At 39.3% G+C, this 19,630-nt stretch overlaps 1 protein-coding gene and 1 non-coding gene across 2 annotated transcripts; one reads left to right on the forward strand and one right to left on the reverse strand.

Moving 5' to 3' along the window:
- Positions 1-4,895: 4,895 nt before the first annotated feature.
- On the reverse strand, positions 4,896-18,970 carry LOC136151424 (chorionic somatomammotropin hormone 2-like). The gene is given in 5 exon segments (XM_065912533.1): positions 4,896-5,087; positions 5,714-5,893; positions 7,675-7,782; positions 8,732-8,904; positions 18,796-18,970. Coding segments are annotated over 5 exon segments (828 nt in total).
- On the forward strand, positions 9,275-9,382 carry LOC136152002 (U6 spliceosomal RNA). The gene has a single exon (XR_010660163.1). It is a non-coding gene; the product is annotated as a U6 spliceosomal RNA (small nuclear RNA).
- Positions 18,971-19,630: the final 660 nt, after the last annotated feature.

Raw genomic sequence — 19,630 nt, forward strand, 5'->3', positions numbered from 1 at the left:
CTCACTGTAATTTAGTTTATATTTTGTGCATATTTTTAAAATGTCACAAATATACCCAAAAAAGAGGTCCTTTTCATTCTAGGGCACTGGAATGCAAAAGTAGGAAGTCAAAAAACACCTGGAGTGACAGGCCAAATTGGCCTTAGAGTACAAATGAAGCAGGGCAAAGGCTAATAAGAGTTTTGCCAAGAGAACGTACTGGTCAAGCAAACACCCTCTTCCAACAACACAAGAAAAGACTCTACACATGGACATCACCAGATGGTCAAGACTGAAATCAGATTGATTATATTCTTTGCAGCCAAACATGGAGAAGCTCTACACTGTCAGAAAAAACAAGACCAGGAGCTGACTGTGACTCAGATCATGATCTCCTTATTGTCAAATTCATAATTAAACTGAAAAAAGTAGGAAAAATCACTAGACCATTCAGGTATGACCTAAATCAAATTTCTTATGACAATACAGTGGAAGTGAGAAATAGATTTAAGGGACTAGATCTGATAGACAGAGTGCCTGATGAACTATGGATGGAGGTTCATGACATTGTACAGGAGACAGGGTTCAAAACCATCCTCATGAAAAAGAAATGCAAAAAGGCAAAATGGTTGTCTGAGGAGGCCTTACAAATAGCTGTGAAAAGAAGAGAAGCAAAAAGCAAAGGAGAAAAGGAAAGATATTCCCATTTGAATGCAGTGTTCCAAAGAATAGCAAGGATAGATAAGAAAGCGTTCCTCTTTGATCAATGCAAAGAAATAGAGGAAAACAACAGAATGGTAAAGAATAAAGATCTCTTCAAGAAAATTACAGATACCAAGAGGATATTTCGTGCTAGGATGGGATTGATAAAGGACAGAAATTGTATGGACCTAAGTGAAGCAGAAGATATTAAGAAGTAGTGGCAAGAATACACAGAAGAACTGAACAGAAAAGATTTTCACGACCCAGATAATCACAGTGGTGTGATCACTTACCTAGAGCCAGACATCTTGAACGTGAACTCAAGTGGACCTTAGAAGGCATCATTAGGAACAAAGCTAGTGGATGTGATAGAATTCCAGTTGAGCTATTTCAAATCCTGAAGAAAATGCTGTGAAAGTGCTGCATGCAATATACCAGCAAATTTGGAAAACTCAGCATTGGCCATAGGACTGGAAAAGGTCAGTTTTCATTCCAATCTCAGACAAAGGCAATCCCAAAAAATTCTCAAACCACCACACTATTGCAGTCATCTCACACGCTGGTAAAGTAATCCTCAAATTCTCCAAGCCAAGCTTCAGCAATATATGAACCGTGAACTTCCAGATGTCCAGCTGGTTTTAGGAAAGGCAGAGGAACCACAGATCAAATTGCCAACATCTGCTGGATCATCGAAAAAGCAAGAGAGTTCCGGAAAAACATCTATTTCTGCTTTATTGACTATGCCAAAGACTTTGACTGTGTGGATCACAATAAACAGGAAAATTCTGAAAGAGATGGGAATACCAGACCACTTCACCTGCCTCTTGAAAAACCTATATGCAGGTAAGGAAGCAACAGAGAGAACTGGACATGGAACAACAGACTGGTACCAAATAGGAAAAGGAGTATGTTAAGGCTGTATATTATCACCCTGCTTATTTAATTTATATGCAGAGTACATTATGGGAAATAGATGGGGAAAAATTGGAAGCAGTGTCAGACTATATTTTTTTGGGCTCCATAATCACTGAAGATGGTGATTGCAGCCATGAAATTAAAAGATGCCGACTCCTTGGAAGAAAAGTTATGACCAACATAGATAGCATATTAAAAAGCAGAGACATTACTTTGCCAACAAAGGTCCGTCTGGTCAAGGTTATGGTTTTCCCAGTGGTCATGTATGGATGTGCGTGTTGATCTGGAAAAAAGCTGAGTGCCGAAAAATTGATGCTTTTGAACTGTGGTGTTGGAGAAGACTCTTGAGAGTCCCTTGGACTGCAAGGAGATCCAACCAGTTCATCCTAAAGAATATCAGTCCTGGGAGTTCATTGGAAGGACTTATGCTGAAGCTGAAACTCCAGTACTTTGGTCACCTTATTCGAAGAATTGACTCATTGGAAAAGACCCTGATTCTCATAGGGATTGGGGGCAGGCGAAGAAGGGAATGACAGAGGATTAGATGACTGGATGGCATCAGCGACTCGATGCACAAAGTTTGAGTAAACTCTGGGAGTTTCTGATGGACAGGGAGGCCTGGTATGCTGCAATTCATGAGGTCGCAAAGAGTCAGACTTGACTGAGTGCCAGAACTGAACTGAACTGGCAGTTTTGAAATAGGCAATAAGTATATTCCCTTTTAGACTAAGTGCACTTAAATGAGACAAGTGGCTTTGAGTCTTAGAATCAAAGAATCATCTTGAAATATTTGAGTTGAATCAAACTTCTCAGTGCCAACTCATATGGATCTTTCTTGAAAGATCCATCCCTCATTAGGCCAACCTGGCTCCCATCACACATAGGGTGGTGTGCAGGCATAAATCTGTGTTTAATGCTTACATTATTTTTTCCACTTGTCCATGCATTTCTTTCTCGAGATCTTTCAGTGCTTCATCTGTCTCCTGTCTTCACTATCCAAACAGGTAATAATTACAGCAGAAGATGTCTAAATAGCTAGACTCGAAATTGATGCCCACTAGATATTTTGAAGGGCTGAAGCTAAAGCTGAAACTCTAATACTTTGGCAATCTCATGTGAAGAGCTGACTCAATGGAAAAGACCCTGATGCTGGGAGGGATTGGGGGCAGGAGGAGAAGGGGATGACAGAGGATGAGATGGCTGGATGGCATCACTGACTCAATGGGCATGAGTTTGAGTAAACTCTGGGAGTTGGTGATGGAAAGGGAGGCCTGGCGTGCTACAATTCATGGGGTCGCAAAGAGTCGGACATGACAGAATGACTGAACGTAATTGAACTGAAGGCATTTTGGAAAGAGTCTAGGAAGAATTCTTTCCATTATTAGTATTTTACTTTCAGGGCATTAGAAAGCTTTTCAGTTTGAAGAGTCCGTCAATACAAGTATATCTCAGGAGTCAACACTGTTTAATTATTTATTTGATTAGTGATTAGCTGACCATCTGCTGAGAGTAAGGTAATGAAGGGTTAGTAAACAATGGAGGATTCAGGCAAAAGAATGAGGAACTCGTGGAGAAAGTGGACACATGAATAAGGGGACCATCACCTCTATTTTGTTAGGTTTTAGGTTTTGTTTAGGCTGGTTCTGTAAAGAAATGTGTTGTTTCCAATTTATTTCCATTCATCATCTATGCTTTACAATCTATGTCTTATTTAAGTGTTAAAAATGACTCGTGACTACTGCTTGTTACCACTGGGTACTTCGAGATTTGGTTCTGGTATTCCACAGGGTCTAGCAGAGGTTCTGTAGAGTACTTATTTCTATCATTTGCTGCAGAACCTTAACATGTTTTGGTGATTTCTGGTACTAAGTTGATGAAATACAGGAAAAGAGAGCTCAGGTGCTTTTGGATAAAACCTTAATTTTTCTCCTCTCTTCTTTCTACTTTTCAGTCATGTATTGACTCAACCACTCCCATATTGTTGGATGCCTTTTCTGACTCATGTCTGCCTCATTCCTTGCATGTGGTCAAGGTCTATTTCATTTCCTGTATCTCTCACATTCTTTGCATCTTATCACCTGGCAGAGCCCTCTTTGATTTTTCGTGTCATAATATTCCCAGCTCTTTCTGGTCTTTCTTTCTCTCTACCAGCACCAACACCCACAACTTCTCAACCCACATTAAAGTTTCTCTTTTCTAATTCTGGACATACTACTCTCTTGGGCTAAATGTTCTTGGTTTCCTGTTGCTTTGTAGAATAAAGACAAACTCTCCATTTTGGCATATATGATTCTCCCTAATGCATGAAAATCTATACAAGCATTTCTCCATTCTAATCCTACAATAATATATACAGCATATCATGGGAGCATAATCATGAGAGATACAGCATGTATGATAACCAATGAACATTTCTTGTGTTTTTGTCAAACTTAATTATTCACTGATACCTTATGATGCTATACGTATTACTATCTCAGTTGCCTTGATCTAGGATGTCGGAGATCCTTACTTCAAAAGATGACCCTAAATGAATTTACAGATATACTGTTTTCCTATTTTTGTACATCAATATCCCATCAACCTTTCAAAACTCCATCATAAAGCAATACCATTTGCGTCACTCCTATGACACACTCAGATGGCTCCTAGCTTTACTTCAATCTACTGTAGCACTGTGTTGACATCACATCTTATTCTTCTTCATTCTACCATGTAATATAGCAATTTGTGTGTTTATATCACCCTCTCTTTCTCCACAACTTGAAGGCCTGCTTCTGGGAAATAGAGATTTTTTTAAACCTCAGTTTAAGTCCTCACTATATCCATGACATGTGATTTCCTAATCTATAAGGTCAGTGAACTTCAAAGGTTCTTCATTTGTTTGTTTCCATTCGGTAACCTGAGAATACTGTCTTTTTCGTAGCATGACCAGAACCATGAACAATTGTCTAATTCTTTGATTCTAATAACTTGACACAGAATAATTGGCTGTGATTCTTAAATAATCTCTTAATGGTCTTCCTAATACCAGCATCTGCTATTTGTGACTAATTTTAATAGGGGTTTCATTCTCTCAATTGTAGGGGTGGATTTTCATTTGATTTTCTATTAAATGAATATAAAAAATGTTGACAAATTTCACTTTTAGATTTTGACATCTCTAAAGAGTCTGTGTTTATTTTTTTAAGAGAAGACCCATTTCTTCGAGCATGCATTAAAAAGCTGTAAATTTCACAGGAGCTTGCTATGGGATAGATCATTATGACCAACTTAGATCTGGATGGGTGGATGTGGATTTAGCACGTTTTGAGCATTCGGCATGCCAGGATCTTGATGTAAATGTCAACTTTTCGTGAATCCCTGCTTAGGCACTTGAACAGGTTATAAAATTCAGAATGACGCCTATCTTCATCGCTGGACATCAGGGATGAGAGTCCTGACCAGGTAATGTTAGTCTTGAACAGCTTCTGCAAGACTGGAACAATAATCTGAATACCCAAAAGATAATGGCTTTTATGAGTTTTATTAGAATTTGCTTATCTTTTTGCTTCTAATTATCAAAGTAAGATTTGGGGAACACATACAAATATAAAACACTCTAGATATGGATTTTGGAGCCAGCCTATGAGAAAACAACTAGGAATCTGAAAAGTAGAAACATAATTCAAGATTAGCTTTAATTTTCTCTCTTCTTCCTTCCCACTCTCATCCTTTGATTTGAGGAGAACAGAGAAAGAAGACAAGTGGACTTCAAGAGCAGATGTCCTGGGATACTTTGAGGAAAATTCTGAGCTTGCAAATTCTGTTCTCTAGTTCTCTGAATCTTGATAATATGTCAACCACCTGTGCCCAGGAAGAGGCAAGCTTTTGGTGGAATTGTGTACAATACAGGGAAGGCTACACATATAAAAAATTGCAGTGAAATCTGATTCCTTTACAGTAGAATATATCTCTATGAATGACTAGGCTCCTGCTTTATGTAGTAGCAGTCTAGCATATAGAAGACATGAATCTTATTCTTACAAACTGAGATATTTCAAAACTCCTTATGCATTACAGAGGTCACCTCTTTTATTCATAAACAAAACAAGAAATCCCTCCGCAGGATGCTCACCTGTCTGAATTGACTCTCTACGAATGCTTGAAGTTTGTCTGACATTTTCTCATTCTCTATGGTGCTTGATAGGAGAGACTGTGAGACTTCTTTCAAACTCTGCAGCTCGTTGACTAGATGATGCAGAGGTTTATTCCAGGTGTACAGTAAGCTGAGTATCAACTTACTAAGGTCTTCATTCTAAGCAACCATAAGAAACGGTCTCATTAAAATAATCATAATTCAGTGGTTTTGGTAAAATGTGATCTTTGCTCAGAGCAGTTGACCTAAAAAATCTATTGGTTTTCCTATGTGTATGCAGAGATTTTTGAAGGTAGTAAAAGTTGCTAAAGTAAGCTATTAGTTCACACTTCACTGAATTATTAAAAATCTAGGTTATTTTAGAAACTAATTCTTCTGATACGTTCTAATTTATACCATGAAGAATTTTCTTTTTCCCTCTGAAATTCTATCACCGCTCAGTGAGTTCTTTTATGTTTGTACATTTGTGTGAGAGAAATCTAAGTATTTTTTGACAACACAGTATGTACCTGCAGCACCTGACCCAGGAAAAAGGCATTCTACCTGTGTCCAAATCATTGTCACCCAGTGATTCTTTCGTATTAATGAATCAGATGAGTCATTCTTATTGATTTTTGATTGGAAGTTTGTTTTATGATATTACAACAAAGAGACAATGAAGAAGACATGACATTCGTAAACAGGCTTTCTTTCATCAGTTGATCCCAACACCAGCCCCCATGCTGGTATCAGAAGAGTCTGACTTGTTGACATGTGTCCAGGCAGATAATGGCACAGCGTTGTCTTTAGTGACAGCATCCGTGGAATTCACAGTGGAGGATTTTCGCCCCTAGTTTCGCCCCTAGTTCACTACTACTAGTAGAATTGAGCATGAAATTACTGGGGGCTGAAGATCTCTAGTTAATATGCTCAATTTCTTTACATCCATGAACTGTTTTAGTGGTAAAGAACATAGAACTGTATAGGATTAAATATAGTAATGTGCTAGGAATAGTACTAAGCACATAAAGTGCTTAGTAAAATGTATGGCCATTTAGTAACTATCAATAAAATTTAAATTCAAGATTATTGAAAAATCCTTCATCTTCTTGCTCTTTGACTTTTCCTTTACTTGATCATCCTCATTATTAATGAGCTTAGCAGAGGAAAAGAATCCTGATATCATTAAGAAGGTTGTAGAGAGAGAGGATAGAATTTTAAGGGGAGATGCATGTGAAAATATTTTAAATAATGTTAGGGCCAGGGATAATGCAGGAAATCAGAAAGGAGAGATTATAATGGTCAACATTTAGAGCTGCCATAAATGATTGAGGCTTGATATGTAAACAGTTTTGTCCTCAGAACAGAGGCAATTGTTGCGGCCATGAAAAGCAAAGCAATGTTTTATAGGCCATTGTGGGGGAGACTTGCAAATTAAGAATAAAAGGTGACAGAGGAATGATTGAGAATGATGAATGAGGGACGTATCAGAGAAGTAGAAGCAGAATCAGGAGAACCTAGAAAGGCAGACGTGATGCTCGAATGGTGCAGTATAGGACTCCCAAGTAGGAGTCACTAGTAACAGGGAGTACTCAAGACTAGGGTGTGTTTCTTACATATTCATGAATTTTGCAGTCTTATATTTTACACATGGAAGTTCCCATTCATTTCCTGTTTTCATACAGAATAAGTAGCTGCAATCCTGTGTCGGATGCATTGGTTGAACTAACGTGTGCTTGGACAGTTTATAGATCTCTTCTTGGTTTTGCTCCTACAGATCTTTAGTTATCCCTTGATTTCACTCATGCTTCATCAAATGAATAATATAATTCCTCTTCAATGACTTACAGTTCCTCCATCTTTTTCTACATGTACAGGTACCATGACCTCTAATAGTCTGAAGCCTGGTAACCTACATACTGTCTCACTAATCTGGTGAAAAACCCAGGTGAAAGACTCACGTTCATCTGTTGGGCTTCTTCTCTCTCTTCAGGAGCATGGAGGGGATCTGTGTGGCAGCTCTTGGTGGCATTGATATAGTACTGTGTGCCCTGGGCATATTTTTCATCCTAAAAGTGATCAGGCAATTAGTTAGGGTTGTTGGGCATTCAGTAGATGAACCCATTACAAGAACATTTATGTTTGATAGATGTGTAATTTTTTTTAACAGGGGGCATCGCAAAATTTGAAATTCATTCTTTTCCTACTTTTTCTATACATTGTCTCTATAAAAATGATTTCACATCTAACTCTTCTAAGTTTAAACTTTTCCCTTCTCTGTTTATTATTATCCTTTTTTTTTTTTAACTGTATGTACAAATATAGTACATATGTACCAATAGTTGGTGCTTCCCAGGGATGGTAATGATAAAGAACATTCCTGCTAATGCAGGAGATATTAATGTTAAATGAGTTCTTAGGATGGAACACTCATCCAATAGGTTTAGTGTCTCTGTGAAGCGAAACACCAGAGAATTTTCTCTTCTGTCTCTGTGTCTGTGTGTCCTTTCCTCTGTCTGTCTTCCCCACCCCCCACCCTGTGTGAGGTCGCATGGAGAAGCCATCCTGGGAAGAAAGAATTCTTACCAGAACCTCACCTTGCTACTGCCCTGATCTGGGACTTCTAACTCCCAGAACTGTGAGGAAATAAATTTCTGGTGTTTATTCCACTGAGTCTATTGTATTCTCTTATGGCATTCCTGGATGACAAATACAAATTCATTTATTTTGGAAATTTTAAAAAAAGATAATGAATGAAAGGAAATTGAAAAAATCATCACACTTCTTAGGAATCTTTGAGATTTCACAAAACTGATCCTTTTTTCGATTTCACCATCTTATGAACAGACAGCATCTTGTACCTAGAGAGTGTGTTATTGCAACCTTCTTGTTTAAAGGATAGCATAGGCCAGTCACTTATGTGAAATTTCCTTTGGAGAGCCTGGCGGGCTACAGTGCATGGGGTGGAAAGTGTCGTACACGATTTAGCTACTACACCACCACCACCACAGTACTTACAAACTCTTTGAACATCATTGTGGAAAGGTTATGGATGTCGTGGGATAACCAGGCAGCATCTATAAACAGATCTGTAAGGGATCTCAGGGGGGTGTCAGGACTGCAGGACGGGCATAGGTTGCCTTGGCACAGGAGCAGATTTGACAGGACCAGTAGCAGGAGCAGGCAGGACCCTGCTAAAATAAAAACATGAGCCATTCTGATGATCTAGTCACCTGAGGTTATCAAATCTGTCTTATGGAGGTTAGCCATCTCTTTCCCTGTTGGTCTGAGCAGGAGTTGGTGCTGTAGAAGTTGGGGTGGGGGAAATAGGAGCACCCTCTGTGTAGATATAGATGGATGATGATATTTGCACAGATAGATAGTTGGAGAAGTAGGTTACTCCGTGCATTTTTATATTGCTCCCAGAAGTACTTCTGTGCTCTACAAGCATTTGGAACTTAATTCTGAGCCAGAGTGTTTAGGCTATTTTTTAAAGACAGTTTAATGCCAGGACTCAGTATTAAAATATATGATCATTTTTTCTGTTAAAGAGTTGTGTGTGTGTTTGCTTTGGTAGCACAGATATTAGAAATTGGAATAATACTGAGAATATTAGCATTGCCCTGGCCCTAGGATGACAGACAAATTTGTGAAGGCTTCTATATTTTTCTGTAACAAGTTCGACGGCTGGGACGGAAAGAGAGGTGTGAAGGAGGTTCAAGAGTGAGGGGACACAGGTAAAACTGTGGCTGACTCATGTTGATGTTTGGCCGAAAGCAGTGCAGTATTGTAAAGGAATTACCCTTCAATTAAACATCAATAAATTTAAGTATAAAAATGTTTTTGGGGATCATATAACAGGTTCAGATGTACATTGTATGCCTAAAGATGATCTGACTGGAAACTGATGGTGTCAGTTATCATTGATTTGTGATTCATTAACTTTATAGTTGAACGAGAAAAGTCAACTAACAAACAGTATTGTCTGTGATTCAGTGTCACAGCAAGCTATAATCCTTGTCTGCATTCGCTTTTAGGTGGTATAGTGCCCCAACTTTGAAACTGAGGCTGTTCCCAGAAGCCCACAGTCAGGGTTTTTATTCCTGATGCTTGAGGATTCTGTTCGCTGGTCCACTAGGTGCGAAACTTTCTCTCCTGAGCATTCTCTGGTTCTATCATGTGCACAAGTCTTTCTATTTTGGTTTTCTAATTTGATTCTCTTATTCTTTTTATCAGACTATCAAGTCTCATTACGATTGACTTTTCAGACCCTTTTGTGCTTTGATTTTTCTGATGATCATTATTATATTTGCTTCCATGTCTACATTTCTGAGTAGTTTTCAGGATCTACATACACCCTACTGTATTTCCTTACTGTTTGGATTTTGGTGTTTAGCATCAGCATACTTTTATGAACTGGATTTTCCTTCTGGTGAAGTTTCTGGTATACAGCTTAAGCTGTTTGGCTCCCACCTGGCTTGTTTGTGTTGTCTCCAAAAAATTAGAGAACTCTGCTTTCTTTCTAGGCAATACTGCCCCTTCTTTTGATACCACTGCTAATTTTCTGTGATTTCACTGCCTCATAAACTTTGTCTTTCTCAATCTACTGTAACTTGAGTACTAAGTGTCTCTATGTTGGTATTATTAGTTTATTTCATTTTGTTAATTTTAATTGGAGGCTAATTACTTCACAATATTTTAGTGGATTTGCCATACATTGACAGGAATCCACCATGGGTGTACATGTGTTCCCCTTTCTGACCCCCCTCCCACCTCCCTCCCCTTCCCATCCCTCTGGCTTATCCCAGTGCACCAACCCCGAGCACCCTGGATCATGCATTGAACCTGGACTGGCCATTCGTGTCACATGTGATAACATCTTTCTAAAATCCATATATATGCCTTAGTATACTGTATTGGTGTTTTTCTTTCTGGCTTACTTCACTCAGTATGTTAGGTTCCATTTCATCCACCTCATTAGAACTGATTCAAATGTTTTACTTTTCATGGCTGAGTAATATTCCATTGCGTATATGTACCACAGCTTTTGTAGACATTTGTCTGCTGATGGGCATCTACGTTGCTTCCATGTGCTGGCTATTATAAACAGTGCTGTGATGAACATTGGGGTACACGTGTCTCATTCAGTTCTGGTTTCCGCAGTGTGTATGCCTAGCAGTGGGATTGCTCAGTCATATGGCACTTCTATGTACAGTGTTTTAAGGAATCTCCACCCTGTTCTCCATAGTGGCTGTATTATTATTTTAAATAAATATCAACCTAGTATATCAGAGAATTAAAGGAATAAAATTACAATAGTATTAGTAATAATACATTCCCTAAATATTTTAATCCAGTAATGCTCCCAGTTTTAAATGACTTACTATGCATGTATTATTGAGGTCCCCTACTCACTTGACTATACTAGGTGTTTCAATTATGAAACAGAATGTAGAAAACAATGGAGTGGAAAATTCTGAAAATCATCTTGGATTTCTGATGCCTCGAGGTTTAGTATGTAATTATTAGTTTTTTATATCTAGTGGGGCTATTAGCACATATAACTCATTGTAGGGTGATTGCTATTGAGTAAAGGTTGCATACTGTGAAGTGCAATCACCAAACAGGAGACTGGAAATAAAGAAAACAATATCAGGAAGACACAGGCTTCTGTTTTGGAAGGAAAAACTGACAGTGTCTGTCATCTACCATCTAATCTTCAGATTTCTCAAAAATCTTATTCTTACTTGCCCATTTAATAATTTGGGTTGCTTGATTTCTTCTACTACTGAGTTGCATGAGTCTCTTATATATACCTGGATATGAAGCCCTTATGAAATATGTGATTTACAACTTTTTTTTCATTCCATAGTTTACCATTTCATTTTCTTGATGGCTTCTTTTACTATGCAGAAGATTTTGAGTTTGAAGTGGTCTCACTAGTTTATTTTTTCAACTCTTGCCTTTGTTTTTGATGACTGACTTGTTTGAGCTACTTGTTCTCCAGAATGCAATCCTTTATCAGTTGTTTTATTTGCTATTATCTTCTCCCATTCTTATCCAAAGACACGAACTGTCTGAACGGATACAAAAACAAGACCCATATATATGCTGTCTACAAGAGGCACACTTCAGTCCTAGAGACTCATACAGACTGAAAGTGAGGATGGAAATAGATATACCATGCAAATGAAAATCCAAGAAAACCAGATTGGCAATTTTCATATCAGAAAAAATAGACCTTAAAATAAATATTTTATAAGGGATAAAGAAGGACACTACAAAATGATCAAGGGATCAGTCCAAGAAAAAGACAAAACAATTTTAAATATTTGTGTACCCAACATAGGAGCACTTCCATACATAAGGTGAACACTAACTGACATAAAACGGGAAATTGACAGTAACACAATAATAGTAGGGCATGTTAACACCCCACCTCTACCAATGGATAGATTATCAAAACAGAAAATTAATAAGGAAACATAAGCCTAAAGGGAACTATTAGAGCAAACAGACCTAATAGATATCTTCAGCAAATTCCATCCAAATGCAGAATACACTTTCTTCTCAGGTGAACGTGGAACATTTTTCTCATCTTGGGTCACAAATCAAACCTCAGTGAATTTAAGAAAATTGAAATTTTATCAAGCATTTTCTCTGAACACAACACTGTGAGACTAGATAACGACTATAGGAATTTAAAAAAAAAAAAATTAAAGACCAAAAACACATGAAGATTAAACAAACCATTTCTAAAAATGAACATGTTACTGAAGAAATAAAGGAAATCGAAACAGTCCTAGAAAGAAAGAACAATGAAAACATGATGATCTAAAACCTATACGATTCAACATAAGCAGTTCTAACAGGGAAGTTTAAAGTAATACAAATCCTACCTCAAGAAACACATTGAAACGACCACCTAACTTTACATATCTTTAATGCTTTTTAAACTTCTCTTGTCAATGTCTTAAAGGTTTTGTATAAAATCTTTCAACACCTTGCTTAAGTTTATTTCTAAGTTTTTTATCTTTTTGTGATGCAATAGTAAATGGGATTGTTTTCTTTGTTCCACTTTCTGAAAGTTTGTTGTTGATATACAGGTAGGCAACTGAGTTTTGTATATCAGAATATAGTAAACCTAATGTATGCTATGTCTTGAAAGAATAGACATTTTCCCACAAATAAGACATATAAATGATCAAGAGGTATATGACAAGATGTTCAGCATCACTAATAATCAAAGGAAAAGCAGATCAAAAGCAAAAGAGTTATCACCTCATAACTGTTTGAATGACTAGTGCCAAAAAATTAAGACATGACAAATGTTATTGAGGATATAGAGAAAATGGGACCCTTATGGCAGAAAGTGAAGAGGAACTAAAAAGCTTCTCGATGAAAGTGAAAGAGGAGAGTGAAAAAGTTGGCTTAAAGCTTAACATTCAGAAAACTAAGATTATGACATCTGGCCCCATCACCTCATGGGAAATAGATGGGGAGACAGTGGAAACAGTGTCAGACTTTATTTTTGGGGGCTCCAAAATCACTGCAGATGGTGATTGCAGTCATGAAATTAAAAGATGCTTACTCCTTGGAAGGAAAGTCATGACCAACTTAGATAGCATATTAAAGCAGAGACACTATTTTGCCAACAAAGATCCGTCTGGAGAAGGCTATGGTTTTTCCAGCGGTCATGTATGGATGTGAGAGTTGGACTGTGAAGAAAGCTGAGCGCCAAAGAATCGATGCTTTTGAACTGTGGTGTTGGAGAAGACTCTTGAGAGTCCCTTGGACTGCAAGGAGATGTAACCAGTCCATCCTAAAGGAGATCAGTCCTGGGTGGTCATTGGAAGGACTGATGTTGAAGCTGAAACTCCAATACTTTGGCCGCCTCATGCGAAGAGTTGACTCATTGGAAAAGAACCTAATGCTGGGAAGGATGGGGGCAGGAGAAGAAGGGGACGACAGAGGATGAGATGCTTGGATGGCATCACTGACTTGATGGGCATGAGTTTGAGTAAACTCCAGGAGACTGTGATGGACAGGGAGGCCTGGCGTGCTGCAATGCATGGGGTTGCAAAGACTCGGACATGCCTGAGCGACTGAACTGAACTGAACTGATGCACTGTTTGTAGGGATGTGTACCAGTGCGACTGTCATGGAAAAATATCCTGGTGGTTCCTCAAGAAATTTAAGAGAGAGCTGTTATGTGATCCATTATCCGACTTCTGGATATATAGTCAAAGGAATTGAAATCATTGTCTCAAAGAGAGATCTGTATTCCCAAGTTCATTGCAGTATTCATAGTAGCCTTGGTATAGGAACAAACTGAGTATCTTTCAATAGGTGAATGTATTAAAGCAATGTGATGTGACATATATAGGTAAATATTATTTAGCCATTAGAAAAAGAAAGAAGTCCTTCGATTTGTGGCTACTTGGATGAAACTGGAGGGTATTACACCAAGTTAACTAAGTCAGAGGAAGAAAAATACTCTATGATCGCAATTATAAGGAATCTCAGGAAAAAAGATGGAACTCAGAGTAGAAAAATGATTGCCAAAGACTGGAGGGTAGGACAAATAGGTAGTGATTTTTAAAGTTACATATTCTCATGTATAAAAAATTAATATGTTCTGAGGTTCTAATTTAGACCCATCAACGACAGGCTCTGTCATCAGAAGAGGATGCAGAAGGAGGCGTGCTGAGCAAATCTCTAGAAACCAATGCTTCCCCAGTCCCTAAAATGTCCCAACCCGGACTCTGGATTCTGCATGATGGACTGCGCAGAAGCGTGGCCGTGAGGAGCAGCCACTCGCCCAAGGTCAGGGGTCGTGACAGAGAGCACCAGGTTGCAACAGTGTAGGAATGGCAGAGATGATCTACCCCAGGTCTGAGATCAGAGGCGGCGGCTGAGGGGGCTATCCCACTTCCGAGGTCAGGGATTGCATCAGAGAGAGGTACCCCACGACCGAGGTCATGGGCTGTGGCCGAGAGGAGCAACCCCACGGCCAAAGTGTTGCGGCTGGGCCGAGAGGAGGTACTCCACGTTCAAGGTCAGGAGGGGCGGCCATGAGGAGATACCCCTGGTCCAAGATAAGAAGCAGTGGTTGGGCTTTGCTGGAGCAGCCATAAAGAGATATCCCACGTCCAATGTAAGAGAAACCCAAGTAAGACGGTAGGTGTTGCAAGAAGGCATCAGAGGGCAGACACACTAAAGTTATAATCACAGAAAACTAGACAATCTGATCACAGGACCACAGTCTTGTCTAACTCATGAGACTAAGCCATGCTGTGTGGGGCCACCCAAGATGGATGGATCGCGGTGGAGAGGTCTGACAGAATGTGGTCCCCTGGAGAAGGGAATGGCAATCCACTTCAGAATTCTTGCCTTGAGAACCCCATGAACAGTATGAAAAGGCAAAATGAGAGGATACTGAAAGAGGAACTCCACAGCTCGGAAGGTGCCCAATATGCTACTGGAGATCAGTGGAGAAATAACTCCAGAAAGAATGAAGGAATGGAGCCAAAGAAAAAACAATACCCATTTGAGGATGGGACTAGTGAGAGAAGCAAGGTCTGATGCTATAAAGAGCAATATTGCATAGGACCTGGAAAGTTAGGTCCATGAATCAAGGCAAATTGGAAGCGGTCAAACAGGAGATGGCAAAGGTGAATGTCGACATTCTAGGAATCAGTGAACTAAAATGGACTGGAATGGGTGAAATTAACTCAGATGACCATTATATCTACTAGTGTGTGCAGGAATCCCTTAGAAGAAATGCAGTAGCCATCTCGGTCAACAAAAGAGTTCAAAATGCAGTACTTGGTGGCAATCTCAAAAATGACAGTATGATCTCTGTTCATTTCCAAGGCAATCCATTAAAAATTATGATAATCCAAAACTATGCCCCAACCAGTAACACTGAAGAAGCTGAAGTTGAACAGTTCTATGAAGACCTACAAGACCTTTTAGGACTAACACCCAAAAAAAGATGCTCTTTTCATTCTAGGGGACTGGAATGCAAAAGTAGGAAGTCAAAAAACACCTGGAGTAACAGGCACATTTGGCCTTGGAGTACAGAATGAAGCAGGACAAAGGCTAATAGAGTTTTGCCAAGAGAATACACTGGTCATAGCAAACACCTTCTTCTAGCAATACAAGAGAAGACTCTACACATGGAAAACACCTATGGTTGAAACTGAATTCAGATTGATTATATTCTTCATAGCGAAAGATGGAGAAGCTCTATACAGTCAGCAAAAACAAGACTAGGAGCTGACTGTGGCTCAGATCATGAACTCCTTATGGCCAAATTCAGACTTAAATTGAAGAAAGTATGAAAAACCACTAGACCATTCAGGTATGACCTAAATCAAATCCGTAATGACTATACAGTAGAAGTGAGAAATAGATTTAAGGAACTAGATCTGATAGAGTGCTGATGAACTATGGACAGCGGTTCATGACATTGTAAAAGAGACAGGGATCAAGATCATCCCCATGGAAAAGAAATGCAAAAAGGCAAAATGGTTGTTTGAGGAGACCTTTCAAATAACTGTGAAAAGAAGAGAAGTGAAAAGCAAAGGAGAAATGGAAAGATATTTCCATTTCAATGCAGAGTTCCAAAGAATAGCAAGGAGAGATAAGAAAACCTTCCATAGTGATCAATGCAAAGATATAGAGGAAAACAGAAAGGGAAAGACAAGAGATCACTCCAAGAAAATGAGAGATACAAAGGGAACATTTCATACAAAGATGGGTTCGATAAAGCATAGAAATGGCATAGACCTAAGAGAAGCAGAAGATGCAGAGAAGAGGTGGCATGAATATACAGAAGAACTGTACAAAAACGATCTTCACAACCCAGATAATCACAATGGTGTGGTCATTCACGTAGATCCAGACATCCTGGAATGTGAAGTCAAGTGGGCCTTAGAAGGCATCACTAGGAACAAAGATAGTGGATGTGATGGAATTCCAGTTGAGCTATTTCAAATCCTGAAAGATGATGCTGTGAAAGTACTGCACTCAATATGCCAGCAAATTTGGAAAAATCAGCAGTGGCCACAGGACTTGAAAAGGTCAATTTTCATTGCAATTCCCAAGGAAAGGCAATCCTAAACATTGCTCAAACTACGGCATAATTGCACTCATCTCACACACTAGGAAAATAATGCTCAAAATTCTGAAAGTCAGGCTTCAGCAATATGTGAACCGTGAACTTGCAGATGTTCAAGCTGGTTTTAGAAAAGGCAGAGGAACCAGAGATCAAATTGCCAACATCTGTTGGAACATCGAAAAAGCAAGAGAGTTCCAGAAAAAAGTCTACTTCTGCTTTATTGACTATACCAAACCTGTTGACTGTGCGGATCACAATAAACTGTAGAAAATTCTGGAAGAGAAGGGAATACCAGACCACCTGACTTGCTTCCTGAGAAATCTGTATGCAGGTCAGGAAGCAACAGTTAGAATTGGACATGGAACAACAGACTGGTTCCAAATAGGAAAAGGAGTACATCAAGGCTGTATATTGTCACCCTGCTTATTTAACTTATATGCAGAGTATATCATGAGAAACGTGGGCTGGAAGAAGCACAATCTGGAATCAAGATTGCCAGGAGAAATATCAATAACCTCAGATATACAGATGACACCACCCTTGAGACAGAAAGTGAAGAGGAACTAAAAATCCTCTTAATGAAAGTGAAAGAGGAGAGTGAAAAAGTGAGCTTTAAGTTCAACATTCAGAAAATTAAGATCATGGTATCTTGTCCCATCACTTCATTGGAAATAGATGGGGAAAACAGTGGAAACAGTGTCAGACTTTGTTCCTGGGGCTCCAAAATCACTACAGATGCAGATTGCAGCCATGAAATTAAAAGACACTTACTCCTTGGAAGGAAAGTTATTACCAACTTAGATAGCATGTTTAAAAGCAGAGACATTACTTTGCCAACAAAGGTATGTCCTGTCAAGGCTATGGTTTTTCCAGTGGTCGTGTATGGATGTGAGAGTTGGATGGTAAAGAAAGCTGAGCTTTGAAAAATTTATGCTTTTGAGCTGTAGTATTGGCAAAGACTCTTTAGAGTCCCTTGGACAGCAAGTAGATCCAACATGTCCATCCTAAAGGAGCTCAGTCCCGGGTGTTCTTTGGAAGATCTGATGCTGAAGCTGAAACTCCAATACTTTGGCTGCCTCATGCAAAGAGTGACTCATTGAAAGAGACCCTGATGATGGGAGGTATTGGGGGCAGGAGGAGAAGGGGACGACAGAGGATGAGATGGCTGGATGGCATCACCTACTAGATCAACATTAGTTTGAGTAAACTCTGGGAGTTTGTGATGGACAGGGAGGCCTGGCGTGCTATGATTCATGGGGTTGCAAAGAGTCGGACACGACAGAGTTACTGAACTGAACTGAGATTCTAATATTTTAACTTCATGATCTAATCATGAGATCTAATAATGAGATTGATCAAGCTCTGGATGTTGGTTATGGACAGGGAAGCCTGTGTTGCCATAGTCCATGGGGTCAAAAGAGTGGGACACGACTGAATGCCTGACTCAACTGAAGAGAGTGGAACTTACCTGTGTTTTCCTCAAAAAGCAAAAGTTAAACATGTGTGGTGATGGCAATGATACTTAAAAGAAAGGGAAACTCATTTCTAATACATTCACAAATGGGGGTGGACAGGATGATGGAGTGGTAGTTGAGAGTGGGGTACACCTCTCTCCACCGATGCATCAAGAATGTCTAAAGATGCAGCAGTTCTGTCAGAAGACCAGGTGAATACTGGCGGGATGCCCAGACTACTGAGGAGGAATATTAGGGGCCACACAGAACTCGGTAGGACAAAGGAGAGAAGAGTCGAGGATGAAGGGGAAAGAAGGAGGAGAGTAAGTGGGACCAGCCTGCACCTGGGGCTGATGGAGCTGAAGTGCAGGGGAGAGATCCCTGTATCCATGGCCATCCACTGGAATGGGGAAGTCATTTGAAGCTGTTGGGAAGTGAAATAACTAACCTGTGACCATCTGAGTGAGAACCACATAGACAAGCCATGCTGCTGCGTTTCATACCTTGGACAGGGTTGTAAGTCCACTGATGTCCACGGGAGCTGGGAGCTGAGGCCATTGGGACTGCAGAATGAGCTCAGGATGAGCACTCCTGTTGAACGTGGGGAGTCAGCCGGACGGGATGGGATGGAGGAAATCTGCTGCATCAAATGCTTTTTAAGGAAAGCCATGAGGCCATAAATGTAAGGTACAGCTTCCTGTGGAGGAGAGCTATCTCTTTCTCCATGGTGGTACCTGTAGGTTGAGCAATAGAGAAGGACTTCAGTGAGAGTGTTCCTTGAGTGCCTGATGCACTAAGCAATGGAGAATTTGAATGTCTATATACCATACCCTACCCTATTCTCTGTCTAAATTGTGGGTTTTAACATCGTAATATTTTTATGAACTTAAATTTCTTCTGGCAGAATTTCTGGTTTACAAATTAAGCTAATTCCTCACATCTGGCTCATTCTTGGTGTTTCAAGAAACTTTGAGAACCTTCCTTCCTCTCAAGGCAATGCTGCCCTTTACTTTACTACCATTGCTGACTTCCCATACTTTCACTTTTTGCCTAAATATTCTATGTCTTTCTTTAATCACTATCACTTTAGTGGTATGTGTCCCTATGTTGGTATTAATATTTATAATGAAGTATTACCCTGATGCAGTAGAGAATCAAAAGGACTACAGTTGCAACACTAGTATTAAATTATCTCCAAATTATAATCCATTAATGCTCCCATTTGAAACTGATTTTCTCTCTATATATCATTGAGCTCTCTTAACTCATTTACCTTACTTAGTGGCTCAATTTTGAAATGAAATATAGAAAACAATGGAGTGGTAAACTCTGGAGATG

This window comes from Muntiacus reevesi, chromosome 20 (assembly GCF_963930625.1).
Source record: "Muntiacus reevesi chromosome 20, mMunRee1.1, whole genome shotgun sequence".
Lineage (NCBI taxonomy): Eukaryota > Metazoa > Chordata > Mammalia > Artiodactyla > Cervidae > Muntiacus > Muntiacus reevesi.